This window comes from Thunnus maccoyii, chromosome 6, assembly GCF_910596095.1.
Source record: "Thunnus maccoyii chromosome 6, fThuMac1.1, whole genome shotgun sequence".
Lineage (NCBI taxonomy): Eukaryota > Metazoa > Chordata > Actinopteri > Scombriformes > Scombridae > Thunnus > Thunnus maccoyii.
In genome coordinates, this window is record NC_056538.1 from 28302647 (window position 1) to 28318774 (window position 16128).

Here is a 16128-nt window from a genome sequence, read left to right on the forward strand (position 1 = left end):
TACAGATATAAAATAATTTAATTTCTCAACACATGGACAAAATCACCTCCAACTATAAGGAAATTCTAATAATATTCCTGCTATACTTTGTACAACTCCACTGTCATAGACCAATATAAATAATTTCTGAATTGGCTTTAATTCAGTGTATTAACCTGTGTTGTGATCGTGCAGAACTTCTTGTAACCTACAAATACTTTGAATAGGTATAAGTACCAAAAGTACTGAAATACTAAGTTCCAGTATCAGACATAAGATGATCCACCAAAGGATCATTCATGCCTTGTTCAAGAACTTTTTTAGCAAGACAGGTGATTTTATTTTAACTTTTTCTTCTGAATTAGTCTCCTTTCTCACTTTATTCCCAGAGACACTTTGCTGAGTGACAACATTCCTGCCTTTCAAGTACTGACCATAAATTACTTTACTGAAAAGCACTTAAACCATATTTTCACAGGTTAATACACTGGAGTAAGTCCACATCAGCTTTACACACAGTATCATGTCAAACTTCTAAGCTGTTCAGTTGCAAACCTGTGATACCGTCCCTAAATATCTTTAACTGTAACACTTTTGATATTCAGATATTTGGAATTTTTGTCTTCAAATATGTGAGAAAAGCAAATTCTGTATTTGGCTTCGAGCTTCTTTCAAATGATCCGTTACCTTTCTGCACCATCACGCAGGGCTAATCATAATTTTTCTGGTTGCAATTTCCCTAGTTTCAAAAGGGACCTTGATGTAAAAAATATGTTTTTGGAAAAAAGAATAAAAATAACTCAATTAAACTTCAGCTCAAAATGCATGTTGCCCTCTTGAAAAACTAGAACTCTGATGTCGTTCAATCTGTGATGATTTCCTTTTAGATATGTAAGAAAGTAATCTGCAAGTTTCAGGTCAATTACATCCATGTGAAATCCTTTTTAAAACTGAAGAAATGCAAAACATTCATAACTGACACGCTAAAGACCTTGGTTTCATCCAGCGAGTCTTGGAGAAGTGGAACTGATTAACAGTTTCTTTTCTGCATTTTACTAAAAAAAAAAATGTGTTGTGTTTTTGACAATGAGGAAAAAAATACAGTTAAAATAAGTCATTCTGAATTTTTGGGAAATCAAGATGATCAAGCATGTGAACAAAAACGAGACGTTCTTAAAAGGAAATGAACTGATAAATCACATCACATATCAGAAACAATATAATAAGGTACAATAAAGCAGGTTGTGTTTCGGGGCAAAAACATAATGTTTCTGTTGTGGAAGGGCAACTGCAGGATTTCTATATATTTTTTTGTATTTTTCAGGTCTGTCTTTCTTTTCTGACTTTCATTTACAAATTCTGTACTTCTAGAAATTGCTGTAGCTTAATGATGATGTGAAACGGGCACTCAGATATGTAAAAGAACTTTTCAACAAAACTTTTCCACCTTTCCAGACTTATGTAACTGAGACAGTAGGAGTTTAAAATGATCATTTTCCAGACTGTCCAGACTTTCCCCAAGTGTTCGGTTTAGTTTTTGTTGTTTATATATTCTGTTCAAAGTCAAAACTTCACATTTTTAAATTTATGTCACAAAGTTCTAGCAGCTTGCAACCCAACAGCTTGTACAACATATTAACACTTCACAGACACATAAAACTGTGCTGGTCATCTATTCATCCCCATTTAAACTCTGTATGTACACAAATCTGTATCCATGTGCGTATGACTGTATATTTTTGTTCATTCATGTGCGTACAAGCTGCTGAGGACTACATGCAGGATCAGTCCGTGGGGTCTGCGCTGGGTTTTCAGGGGTCATCGCCGTGCAGCTCAGGGTTTTGTGATGTGAACTTCACTAGTGCCGCTGCCGTTGGTGGTTGTGGTGATGATGTACTGCGTGGTGGCTTGCTGATTGGTCGGTTGCTGCTCCAGATGTTCAGTGTGGCCCTGGGTTGTGTTCTGAGGAGCCGTCTGTTTGGTGTCCAGCTCTGTCTGACCCTCAGAAATAACGTAGTGTGTCTGCAGGACAGGGATGAAAACGTCTTTAGTTCCAACAACTAATAAAGGTTCAGTTCAGGGTCAGCTCCTGCTTATTTCTTTTTTGTTTAACTCACATCTGACAACTATTAGCTGAAAAGTTTCTAAAAGATGTGTGCGCAGAGCAACAATATTTTTGCGAGAGAAATACACATTAAGGAGACACATTACAGGTGTGATATAGAGGAGTCACATCAAGTGATCAAAAGCCACATAAACCTCTGTTTGACAATAACTTAAGAGTTACAGTAAGTATACAATTTAGATGAATACACAGAATAAAAGTATAGATATATGGATTCTTCAACCTATTATCTGCATATAGTAACAGGAACATGACAAATTCTGATGTCTCAAACTTCATTATTTACTGTCATGTAATCCGGTAACTAACAGAAAGAAAATGTGGCCTCATGTGACATTAAGATATTCATTTGATGTTTGTCAGGATGTGTTGACGCCTTCAGCTGTAGTGGTGAACCTCAAATATCAGAATGTGGGTGAAAAAAAAAAACGAAGGTGCTTCCGCTGTCAACACGATGATTATCAGTCAGCATTCACTCACCGTTTTCACCTGGTTGCTGTTGACTCCAGATACAGGTGTGCTGGCCTCAGCTATCACGTACTGCGCGTGAGGCAGAGCCATCATCTGGATCTCAGATGCTGAAGCAGTGAGAGGTTGACATATTAACCTGACATGCAATCAAACAGTAAACCTAAAAGAGTCTGATTGGATGATATTATGGGAGCATGTGTAGGACTCACGGTAGCCTCTGTAGTTCCAGTTCCCAGGTATGTAAGCGTGCTGCACAGTCCCCTGCTGCTGCTGTTGCTGCTGTTGTTGCTGTTGCTGCTGCTGCTGCTGCTGCTGCTGAGTGCTGCTGGTCTGGAGGGTGTGGCTCTGAGCCAAAGTCACGGGGGTCAGCTGGGCAGGGCTCAGCTCCTGACTCGCCTGTTGAGAGGTGGGGCTTAGAGGCTGACCAGTAACCTGAAAGAGATTGGAGGAAAAAGTTATAGAGATCACAAGGCCTGACATCCACAACAGACTGTAAAGTTTCAAATCTTTGAATCTCTTTGATAGAATGACACTTCATGTCTTATTTATTAGTTACGTGTTATAAATTACTCATCAACCTAACCTCGGAGTCAGAGTAATGAGGATTTACCGGCGTGGCACCTTGTCCAGTGCCTGAGGGTTCAGTGACCTGGATGTGCTGTACCTGGATCGAGTGCTGGCTGTAACCGTGAGGGTCATGCAGCTGGCTCACATCAACTGTCGGGTGCTGGGAATGTGGGGAGGAAGCCTGTGAAACACAGAGAAAGCAACAACTTGTTACTGTTTCTTAAATCCACATTAATATTGAAACATTCAATATGTCAATTAACACTGAGAATGTAACATTTAGACTACACATAAAATGTTCAAAATACAGCAATTACAAGAGATGAAATGTAGTTTACCAGCTGAACTGTCTCAAGTCAAACCTATTAGCCAAAGCAGGATTTTTTCTGGTGGCTGGTGGTTATTTCCAACCCTACTAATGTACTTAAAGCAGACGAGCTTGGAACGTTATATTAGGGAATTAGAAAGAAAAGCTCCCCTTTCCTTCTACTACAATAGTTTACATACCCAGCTATCAGAGAGAATAACTGTCATTGTGAGGTAGGATGTTACTGAGATGCTCCGTCAGTTTTCAATGGATGCATAAAGGTTTAAAAAAAAAAAAACCACAAGTCTCAGCCCGATCAGATCATGGAGCTTACCGGAGCCACCTGCACCACCTGCAGCTGAATGTGCTGCGGTTGGGACAGGTTTCCTCCTGCCTGAGAGACAGGGATGTACTGGATCCTCTGGTAGTCTCCCTGCGCTGTTCGGTAGTCTGTGGTCAGTGTCTGTGAGAGCTCCGTCATGGCCTGCGTCAGCAGATCTGTGGTCTGTGGGGAAAATAAATTATACAGTTTATACCATACATACAGTATCTGGTGTATATGAGTTGGACTTTATTCTGTTCATGGCACTGGATCACTATTTTAAAGATAACTTCTTAAAGTGCACCCAAAAAACTGCACATGCTTGTTTCCACTGTGCTGAATCGATTTATTTTCACTTTTAGATTAATTGACATTTACTTAACAATTTCTTTGATTTTTTGTGATGCACTTAAATTTACAATGCATATTGCTGAATGTGAAACACATTTTGTAGCCTCTTTTTCTTTTTGCTTCTATTACAGAAAAAGGACAAACATACTGGGGAGAGACGTGGATGACATGACACACGGCCCAGGATTCATTCAAATCAAGAATGTCACACTTACATATGAGTGTAGGGTGTGTAACTCCAGCAGCCTTAACTGCATTGTATACCTTTGTTCTTTCATAATGTTGCTTTTACTTGTTTATTTAATGTAATAGTAATTTTTATGGAAAGGTGTGACACCTTTTGGACAGAAATTCTTTCTTACCACTACAGTCTCAGCTGTGGTACCGTCTGCACTGATGACTGCAGGAGCGCTGCTGATTACAGTTGTTGTTAGAGGAGTCTGGATGGTGGTGGCAAGCTGAGCAAACTCTGGATGCTTCTTCCTGATGTGCTGCACCATCTTAGTCTGAGATACAAGCACACAAAATTATTTATATTTCTTTTCATTATTAATAACCTTTAATTCAACCTTTTCAAAGAAGGTCCAAAACAAGAAATCTGTATAAATGTAGTCGATCTCTTTCCAATGAGGCGGAATACCTTCTCTGAGCCTCATACTAACCTTGCTGCTGTACTGTTTGGCACAGTGTAAGCAGCAGACGGGCGCAGTGGCGATGGTGCCAGTCAGCTGGGTGTGTGTGCTCAGCATGGGATCTGGCTCACCGGGAGCAGCCGGCCGCAACTTACGGATGCTGGGAGGCAATTCTGCCCCAGGGTGGTTCTTCAGTATGTGAGCTTTCCTCTTACTGGCACTCTTATACACCTGCCCAGACATCAGTGATTAAAGGTGTGAATTTTCATGTTGCATACTGGGATGCTCTTACTAAAATGACAAAAATAATAACAATTCCATCTTCAGTGAATGTGACAGGAACGGGACAAACTAACCTTGTCACAATACTGGCAGAAGTAATCCCTGTTGGGCTTGATAATTGGCAGCGTTAGCTCAGGCACATCATCAATACGCATCTCTGGGTGACGCTTGGACAAGTGATTAACCTGCAAGCAGAAAGATAAAGCTGGGTATACTCCAATACAAGCTCGACAAATAAAAAGCTCCCTCTGAGTTGGTCCTCACCAGCATTCCTCTGCGTCTGAATCCCATCATGCACACTCTGCATTTGAACATGAAGCTCTCGAAGTCGGTGGTGGGCACCTTCAGTTTGAGGGTTTTGGAGCGGTGGACTCGGTCAGCCTTCTTGGCCTCTCTGTCGGGATTGTGCATGCGCTGCATGTGCTCACGCAGCTTATCTTTCCTCTTTAAGTCACAGAAAAAGAATAGTTACACAAATACAATATCTAGATACTAACACTACTATATTTTAGTGCTAATGACAGAAATACATTCTATGCTAGGTTTGATACATCAGATTTCTCTATTGAATGTAATTTAATTAGGCAACAACTTGACTGTGGTCAGCCCTTTATCATAACAGCTGAGTAGGTTTGTAGAACCTTTAAAAAGATCAATCCAAGAAAGGCAGCTGGTCCTGACAGGATCAGAGGTATATTCTGAAGGAGTGTAGGGAACAACTTAGCTCTGTGTTTGGACAGCTTTTTCAAATTTCACTTGATACACACCATATCCCCAGGGCATGGAAAACTTCACTCATGGTGCTCGTACCAAAAAGTGTCAAAAGCGTCTGTTTTAAATGATGATCGACCAGTTGTTTTAATTGTAATGAACAGCCTTTATTGTTTTAAACCATGTCCTTAGGGAAGCACAACATGAACTTGACCCCTTACAATCTGCATATAGGAATGGGAGGAGTACGGACTTTTGTATAAGCTGCATAATATTTATTGTCATCTTGACCAACCCAAACAATATGCTTGTGTTCTTTTTGTAGATTTTTCATCAGCCTTTAATACTATCAGACCTCATATTATGATGGAGAGATTAGTGCAGCTAGGAGTAAACATTAACATCATCAGATGGGTAGAGTCCTTTCTGACTGATTACAGTGTGTCAGAGTCAATGGGGCAGTGTCTTCTCCTATTATTACTAATACTGGGGCTCCACAGGGGAGCACTATGTCCCCAGTTTTATCTACCCTCCATACAAATGAATGTAGAAGCAACACATCTGATCATATTACTATTGAATTAGCTGATGACGCAGCATTTGTGGGTTTGATTCAAGATGATGATGAAACCAGCTACTGGGTGTGGGTAGATCAGTTTGTTGGTTGGTGCAGGTCCAGTTTTCTCCATTTGAACACCAAGAAAATTAAAGATATCTTTGATTTTAGGAACAGTAACAACACCCACCAACAAATGACTATTGATGAGGAGGGTATTGAAGTGGTAGATGACTACAAATATTTAGGAACAATAGAATGGAATTCTAACACATATGTTATCTATAATAAAGGTCTGCAGCATCTATATTTCATGTGTAAACTGAGACAGTTTAGAGTGGACAGAGATATATTGGTCCTCTTCTATCGCTCCTTTGTGGAGAGCATTTTCATTTTTTTGTTCCATTGCCTGCTATTTTTCACTGTCAGTGAATAAAACAAAACAAACAATAAAACAAACTGCATAAGACAGTCAATATGTCCAGTAAGATTGCTGAACGGCAATATTGCATGATGATGACCTGTGAGTCCCGAGTGGTGAGGAAAGGGCAGGTGATCACTAGAGACGTATCACATCCCCTATTTAGCGTATACAAGCCGTTATCATCAGGCAGACTGTATAGGGCGCCATTCCTCTGAACCAACGAGGCTTGCAGATTATTCATGCCTACCAGTTTTGCATTTCTGAACAAACTGTTAACTCGTCTTACCTTGAATTGTTTGCCACATGTTGAGCACAGGAAGTCTTTGCGATCAGAGTGGCGTAGCATGTGCAACCGCAGCTTGTCGGGCCGACAGAAGGCCTTTTCACAGTCTGGGCACTGGAAGATCTTCTCTGAATGGAAGCAGCGGATATGCTTCTTCACCTGAGGAAGAGAAAATCTTATAGTGTGAAAACTGATAATATATGACACCAGACTGGTACTGTGTTTAGGTCTAAAGGGCCAAAGCCCCTTCAAAGCAAATATGCATTACAATCAAGAGGCAACTAGTTTAGTTTCTGTTCCTCTTTGCAACAGAACTCCATAAAAAAATTATATACCAATTACTGTGTAACTGCAGTTTTCCAAAAGAGAAGCCACTCGGGGTGATGCTTTACATTAACTAATGAAATAAATTTAAAATGTGTTGTAAAAAATCTCTTGGCTTCATTGCATTGATTAGGGTGAATATATAAAGGAACAGTGTGACTCTGAGTTTGAATTACAATGGTCTGAGAACAGCTAAAAGGGTTTTGACTATTAACTTCCTGTCATGTATAACAAACGCTGTTCAGTTGTTCTATAATCATTGTATCTTCCTATAGGAGGCTTTCTTTACCAACCTGGATGAAGTCAGTAAAAGTCTTCTTGCAGGAGGGACAGGTGAAGCAGCCGTCCACCGCATGCACCCCTACGTGGTCTTTGAGCAAGTCCAACCTTTCGAAAGTTTCTTGGCATAAGAGACAAGAGTAGGAGCGGTTCTCTGTGTGCACCAACAGATGGTCCTCCAGGGCCGAGTCACTCATGAAACTCTTGCTGCAAATGTGACAGGAGAAGGCATAGGCTTCCCGGCCGTGGACACGCAAGTGCAGATCCAGCTTCTCTTTGTCCCGGAAGGCCTTGCCACAGTGGGTGCATTTAAAAGGACGGAAACTCTTTCTGATGAAAAGGTGCTGCAGTGCTGCATTCTGAGACGGAGAAGAAAGAGAGAGAGAGAGGAACAATTAGTAGAAAATCCAAACAGTGTTTTCTGGCATGGATGTGCTGAGACACTGGAAGAGGCTGATAGATGCAATGGAGTGTGCAGGAGGGGGCATATCCTGAAATGTCACATGAACATTAACACCATGGAAAATGACAAAAGGAGTCTTTGAACCTTATGTGTTTTTTCTGACATTCTCCAGGTCCCACCTACCTGCACATCCATCTTTGAGGGAAGCACATATTGAGGAAGAGAGACACATTGTTGAAAAGACACCAAATAACAACAATCTAAAACACTGTTGCATTTCAGTGAGCTCACTGAGCGTCCTCTGATCATCTTACCCGTATCCTTTTGGCACGGCGCATATCCTGAGATGTGAGGTGGGCGTCTGATTGGCTGGTCTGTGCGGGGTCTTCCTTTAGTGGAACAGACAGGTCCATGTTGGAGGGAGGGGTGACTGACTCTGGGACTGGTTCCCCTGCAGAAGGTACAATCTGACCCTCTGCCTCAGTCCCGGCATCCGGTTCTGGCTCCACTACCTTTAGCCCGTTCTGAGCTCCCTCTGCTCGCTCCTCCAGCGACTGCTTGTCTGTCAGTTCAAGCATCTCCTGATAAAAAGGTAACTCAGTGAGAAATTCAGTAGCATATCTCAAAAATGCTTGTAGATTTTCTTTTCGAGCAAAAATGCCAAAACTTCAAGAATAAGAAGCAAAATCTCATCTTTGAGAGCCTGGAACCATTAACTTTACATCCTAGTAAACTGAATATTTTCGAGTTTTGGACTGTTTCAGAAAACAAGACATCTGAAGACAGAGTCTATGAAACTGGCATAGACATTTTTCACAGTTTTCTGATGACGAACAATTAGTTCCAACAAAAAAACAAACAAAAAAAAAAAAATCAACAAATCTATTTAAGATTCAATATTTTTAAGAATGTCTCATGAATATATTTTCCAATTATTATTAGGCTCTCTATTATATTTTAATTGATTGTTTCAGCACTAGTATGAAAGAGAAAGGGAGTGCTAACCCTATTATAACATACAACAAGTATTAATGTGTCTCTTACTGTTGTTTTGTCCCCACCAGCTTCTACTGGTGGATCCAAACGTATGAATTTAGGCGGCCGCCCTGGTCTTCGTCCTGTCCCAAATCTCTTCCTGCCTCTTCCTCGACCTCGGCCTCTGGATCTAACAGAGGCAGACACAGTGAACATGGTATATTGGCTCCAATGCAGTAAAGACGTGAGGACATAGAAAGTGGTGTAATAAACAGGATTTTACCTTGTAACTGAGTTTAACTTGTCGTCATGCATGTTGAGATGTTGCTGCAGTTGTTCAGAGCTCACAAAGCGGCGGTTACACTCATAACAAGGCCAGTTCTTCTCTTGTTCCCGCAGCACTGACAGAACAACACAGTGAGGACCAGGAACAACCACTGCTACTAATCTAACACTAATGTGACTGTGATAGTTTGTAATGGGACATATGTTATTAGTGCTGATATTAACTAAAGAGACTCCTCACCTTTTCTCTCTTCTTCCGTAACATCATGGATCTTCTGATTTACAAACTCTGCGTATGACGCAGCATACCACACCTGTGGAAGGAAATATCATTAAAAAAACAAATACTTCTTATCCAAATATCCTTTATATATTAGGGCCTATTCAATCTTTGTTCTGTATTCTTTCTTTTGTTCGTTCTGCACCATTTTGTTAAAAGCATACAGTCCAGTACCTCATATGAAAGACTGACCTTGAGCTCTTGTTTTGGTTGGATGTTCTTGATGGTGGTGTAAAAGATCTCTGAGCCGTACTGATAGGCCACCAGGTTCTGCTCCAGGTGGTTCTGGGCGGGCCTCACAAACATCATCCAGTTACAGCTGTCCTCATCAGAAAGGTCCAACCACGTGTCGTCAGACTTCTCTCCGTCTTTCTCTGCATCCAGCATGCAAAGCTGAAGCAACAAGGAGAAAGGACCAGAGATTAGACTGAAAGAGTGCAATCTTAGATATTAAATGCTTGAAAACACAAGAGGTTATCATCAGTTCTTACTTACTCATCAGTTTCCCATCTCATTCACAAGAATATTTACTTTTTTTTATATTGATAGGACTCTGGAGTTACGAACTCTGCTCACTTTGCTACAGATTTTTGTGTAAAGCAATAATAGTAACTCTTATCTGATGTATCCCTCTATCTATGGCATACAGTATATAACAAACAGGCCAAAGGAGAAAATGTGATACTCTTCTTATTATAAACTTAAGTTGAGAACAAGTATTTTTACATAAATATCTTACTCAGTGTACAGGCACCCCGGTAACCTACTGATTTAGACACACACATAACCACAACATCCGCGGTTTGAGTCCAGCTGTGGATCTTTGTTGCATGTCATACCCCTCTCTTAATCCCAGTTTCCTGTCTCTCTACACCTTCAGTTGTCTAAAAAAAAACTTAACAGGGAAATGAGAGCGTCAGTTTACTTTAAGATGAATGTAGTGGTCCTGCAGTTCACTCTGAGGAACCAGGGGTCCCTCCACAGGTCCAAACTGAGTGCGCTTTGGGATGCGTCTCTTGGAGAACACCCCACCCAGGAAGCGATCGATGTACAGGACCAGAGGCAGACTGGCCCGGGCCTTGGACATCACCGGCCGGTTGGGGATGGGGTGAAGGGGCCCGTGCTTCAGGCACACAGAGGGGTTGGCGCTATTACACTCCTCGCACCCTGAGAGCCCACAACAAGGAGAAATCAATGAGACAGGATTAAAATGTGGACTAGTTCTTCAATCTACTATGGAGCATGTCAGAAAAAAGGCAGTTTTTTCAGTGTCTTTGGATTTTTGTGATGTTCAATCAATAGTTAATGTTATATTTTCATGTTTTATGTATAAAAAAAACTACTGACAGGTCAATCCCTTGTCAGTGAGCTGAGTATATTAAGTAAACCATCACTTCCACAGAAGAAAAACTCATTGTTCAACATCTTCTGCTGTCTGGTCTACATGACTGACAGAGACTCCTGACAGACCAGACTACCGTGTTACTACTGTGGAAGACATCACTCACAGAGGCTGTGAGGGTTGAATGACTGAGGCGGACGAGGCTCCCAGTCATCCATCTCAGAGTCTTCGTCTTCATCTTCGTCAGAATCATCTGTGGAGTCTGTGGCCCCCAGGGGACTGGTGGGGGCGTCCGTGATGTCAGCCATGGAGGTGAGCGAATTGGACACAGACAGCTGCTCCTGCGTGTGTTTGATCATTGTACAGAGTTAATACTCACTCAACTGTTCTGTAATGTGATGTAAAAATATTACAAAACTATATGCTATTTATTAATTATCTCCAGGGGATGTCAAATCTGATATTGTGATTAAGTGTTTGTGTGAAATTTCTTCTTTTACTTTGACTTGTTTAGTCTTTGTGCAAAATGATAAGAAATATTTTTATCATGTCATTATAGCTGCACTGGACATATTTCAATATAAATGTAAAATGAACTGCACCTGGTTAGACCACTTCCCAGCTGGAATAATGTTACTTTGCTTGAATGTGTTAACAAATGCGGCCTGACATTGTATAAATACATTATGACACAATTTTGTGCTTATGTTAGCTTGTATCACCCCACTATGTGCCATCATGTGTGTTTTAGACAAGAATAGATGAATGCTATTCATTGGTTTGAAAAGGTAAACAGAAGCACACACAAACACTGTGTCCTCACCTGGGAAACTGGCTCCAGGATGGCTTGTGGAGCCTCGGCTACATTACTGAGAACATGCAGATTGGCAGCATTCATGTTCTGTCCGCTTGGCAGCAAAACTGTGACCTACCAATGAGATGTGGTTGTTTTATGATTCTATTAAAAGACAGTAAACAGCAAGGTAGCGATATGACAGTCTAGCAAAGGTACCTGTTGAGTTGTACCATCCTGCTGAATATAAGCCACCTGTGGCTGATCAGCAAATACAGTCTGAAAGAAAATTCAAGAAGAATATGAAAAAAATGCCCATCAAAGGTTATGAGTGTCATCTAAATGTCTAAAATTCCAGCTACAAATATATCTGCCCTAAATAAGACCTTTTCTTACCTGAGTGCCATCTGCAGGGTGTATGTAGACCAGCGTGTGCTCTGCAGACTCTACTGAGGTATAGGAGTTCCCATCGGCCGTATAGACCACCTGCTGCTGTCCCCGGTCAGTCTGATCTCCACTGTACACTATCTGGGCCACTGCGCCACCTTCAAAATGCACCTGCAACATGTGAACACACAAAGGCTTTCAGCCACTTGCAGCATTATTATACTCCTTAGCTGTGACTAATCACAGATGTGTCTTCCATTAGCTTTCAAAAAATACAATCTACACAAAGTATATATTTGTTTTCAACAAATAATGCGGAGTTTTTCTCCTCTTCAAGTCAATTTGGTAAGTAAGAAACCACTTTTTAGGAGGTCTGTCGCTGCTCTAGTAATTTAAACAAAAGGAGTGTGTGGTGAATTCTGGGATTCAGCAACAACTGTGATCAGTGGACAGACGTGAGTTTCCTCATCTGGTGAGTGTGTGCAAAAGATAAATTCTAGGAAACTTAAATTGTCCTCTGATGCATTAAATGTGCTGCATCTTTGTCTAGTGCTAATGGCTCTAATAGAGCAATTCAGACAGGACAGCGGACCTGTGTGGAGTTGCCTGAATCAGTGTTCGCAGCCTGACTCCACACAGCGGAGGGTTCCTGCTTGGTCTCCATGGCAGCACAGTGCCAGGTCTGCTGGCAGACACGTCACCTATCACTTCACTCCTGAGACAACCAGGGACACCTGTAATATACACAGATAAGAGGTTTGGGGTCATTTTAATAATAATAATGCAACGTGGAGCAATAACTTATCCCAAAGTAACATATGGCTGGATGGCTGGTCAAGTCATGGATGTGTTGATCATGTAAAGAGACAAATAAATGAAGATAGATAATGAAATTCATTGTGGATATGATCTGAAGTCTCTCCATAAATGAATAACAGAGCCAACATACAGCTTTATGAAAGTCATATTTATGTATAAGACTTGTTTGTGTGGTGAAAAGCTGTTTGGCTGCAACAATGAGGTTACTGCAGCAGCCATGTCTGAGCTGAATGGGGCTCAATTAAAAATCAAAAGTGCCATCTACAACTAAGATTTTTTTGAGGGATCTCCAGACACAGTTTTGCTCGGCAGGCAGGACTTGCACGCCAAAATAAACCAGCATGTCACTTCGTGTAGAGAGCGGTCACACAGGACTCTCTCTCAGCGGGGGTACGAAGGGAAACGCGGCCAACGTTTGCTAACGAGGCCGCCCGGAAAACGGTGTGCAAATGCAAACGTATGTCGGCACAGAAGCCAAAGCGAAAAATTAAGGCTCCGTAAACTCATTTAGAAATATAGTTGGTATAATCAATAATAAATTCAATTCCCCCCTATTTTAACCCCGCAGGTTCTCAGTCCCAACCGGACCATACCACAAAAACCAGCGCTGTAGAAACCCGGGCATTTACTGCACCGCAACATTAGCATTTCGGCCATTTAGTCCCAATGTAAGGCCGACCTTGGGGGCAAAACATAACTTGTCACGCCCCACGACGTGGGCCATATACTGCTATTTTTCAGAAAAGCTGTTTTGAAGCAGTAAAGACCCGAATTATTTAGGTAAACCCACCCGTCCCCCCATCCTAGTTGAGCCCAGCCCTTCAAGTCGACTGTGGAACAAGGAAGAACAGGCTCCATTTTGGGTGGGACTACCAACGACAACATCCACATCCGAAGAGACCCACAGAAAAAAATATATTTTTTGCCGGTACCTGTGCGCTCAAAGTAGACGCACATTTAATTTATATCTACAGAAAGGCTTACGAGGAGTCGAGCTACATAACTGGCCGTAAAGCAATCCCTGATTTTGTTACATTTTGTGGAAAACGCAGAAGTTGTTCTTACCTCAGAATGGTAGCTGCAGAGATGGCCGCATTGCATATATTAACATAATCTGCCTAGCAACACGCAGATGCCTCTTTCTGATTGGTTGTTTTTTTACTCTTGGAGAAAAGCAACACGGGTTATTTTAAAATTTTAGCAACACTAAACAGTGTAGATGCTCGTCGGTAAATGTATAATACAACGTTGAAACTGTTCAGTTATGATAGTGATAGGTTTTTATTGTTTGTGTTGTAATTTAATGATGGATTTAAGTCGTTTCAAATACAGCCAATCAGAATAAATTAAACACTGAAGTTATCCAATCGAATTAAGTTAAGTTACTGAGTTTCTTTTGTCTACTTTTAAGTGGCATTGCTATCTTAGCCCAGCGTTATTTATATGAGTAGTACATTTTTTAATAATTTTAAAATTAAATTTTCTGTTTGAAAAATAGATTCAGAATCACGAGTTTTCACTTTAACAATTGACACTTCCGGTGAATTTTGAAAAAAAAAATTCACCGGAAGCGGTAGCACCTGCAGGTCTGCATTGACGCCACCTTGACGAATTGAACGTGTTGCAGTAGCTTACTGTCGCCACTAGAGGGCAGTGCAGTCGTGGGGAGAAAATCAAAATTGGAGTCCGTTCTGTGAACTACTTGATTCATAAACTTTCTTTAATTAGTAAGTAACGTAAGAAATATGAAATTCGTGTGAATTAATAGGAGGCGGAGGTCTTATTTAATCAGTTTTAAACAAGTCCAATATATAAAGAAAGAAGATTGGGGCGTTTCTGAGACACTGAAGGAATTTTGCATTAATTGAGTTCATTCTTCCATCTGTTCACAGGTGACAGTGAACTTTAGTGAATTTGGAGCATGAGTGTTTATTATTATTAAAAACCTTTTTATTCCTGAAGGCTTTTCATCTTAAATCTTGTTATTTTCTTATGTTATTTTTTAACGGTGTAGCACTTTGAGATTCATGGCAAATGAAAAGTGCAGTAAATGCATTATTATTATCATCATCATCATCATCATCATCATTATTATTATTATTATTATTATTATACATTAGCATTTTTACAGTTTATGTTTTACCGTTTAGTGGTCACAACGAAGAAATGCAATACATTACATTCGTATTGAAGTAATTAGACGTGACAAAAACTTAAGTAATCAGAAAGGAAGCAACAGAAACGGTCATGAAAAGTCCCGTGAGATTTAAATGCACAAATCTGATGACGAAAAAGGTACAAAAAGTTTTTTTTTTCTATATAAAAGTGGAGATTATGATTGACTTGAGTGTACTTACAGCCACCAGTTACTACTGCCCTCCAGTGGTCACAGAGCAGAACTGCAGCATTAAATTCGTCAAGTCTCGTCAATGCACATATGATATCATACTAACACTTCCGGTTAAAACTTTCAAATTATAGTAACCAAACTCGAGCAATTAAAAGCGAACTAATCGTCTAATATTATTTTGTGGACATAGCAGAGACTACAAATCTGCATTCAACAATGATGATACAGTAATTGATTATTATCAATATTACTAACATATGTCAATCAGGGTATTATTCATAGTGGCCATTAAAGCCTTCCAACAAATGTTTTGTTTGTTTGTATCTTTTTAAAGGTGCAGTATGTAGAATTTAGTGGCATCTAGCAGCACAGACTTGGCAGAAATGGAAAATAATATTCATAAGTATGTTTTGATTAGTGTATAATCACCTGAAAATAAGAATTGTTGTGTTTTTGTTACCTTAGAATGAGGCCTTTATATCTACAGAGGTAGCAGGTCCTCTTCCACGTAGCCCGCCACATTGCACCGCCATGTTTCTACAGTAGCCCAGAACAGAGAGGGCCTTTCGTGTTTTTCACAAGCTTCATGACCACCGTAGGTTCTCCTACACGCTTGGAAGAGGTGGGGGATATCTAACTTCACCATTACATGCCACTAAATCTTACACACTGGTCCTTTAAAACAACAGTCAGAACCCCAGATGAACATTGAAGCTGTTTTTCTTGCTGTAATCATTCCTCCGGTTCATACTGACCATTAGAAGATCCCTTCATAATGTACTTACAATGTAAGTGATGGGGGACAAAATCCACAGTCCTCCTTCTGTGCAAAAATGTATTTAAAAATTTATCTGAAATTAATATGAAGCTTCAGCGTCCAA

The 16128-nt window shown here is 40.5% G+C and overlaps 1 protein-coding gene across 4 annotated transcripts; it reads right to left on the reverse strand.

Annotated features, from left to right (window-relative positions):
- Nucleotides 1–14063, reverse strand: prdm10 (PR domain containing 10). Of its 4 annotated transcripts, none has more exons than XM_042414579.1 (23): nt 13963–14063; nt 12671–12812; nt 12088–12249; nt 11911–11970; nt 11722–11826; nt 11065–11239; nt 10482–10723; nt 9749–9949; nt 9518–9590; nt 9275–9392; nt 9061–9181; nt 8331–8597; nt 7628–7972; nt 7014–7169; nt 5301–5480; nt 5111–5221; nt 4785–4985; nt 4485–4628; nt 3784–3954; nt 3186–3323; nt 2785–3007; nt 2585–2682; nt 1–2001 (listed from the first exon to the last, which is right to left on the reverse strand). In XM_042414579.1, exons 2-23 carry the CDS (start codon nt 12740–12742, stop codon nt 1813–1815), a joined length of 3552 nt encoding a protein of 1183 aa, XP_042270513.1. In that variant the 5' UTR covers nt 12743–12812; nt 13963–14063; the 3' UTR covers nt 1–1812. The 4 variants fall into 4 exon arrangements, with proteins under 4 accessions (XP_042270513.1, XP_042270515.1, XP_042270512.1 ...); XM_042414581.1 differs by lacking the exon at nt 13963–14063 and adding an exon at nt 13688–13854 and having other exon boundaries at nt 3240–3323; XM_042414578.1 differs by lacking the exon at nt 13963–14063 and adding an exon at nt 13688–13854.
- Nucleotides 14064–16128: the final 2065 nt, after the last annotated feature.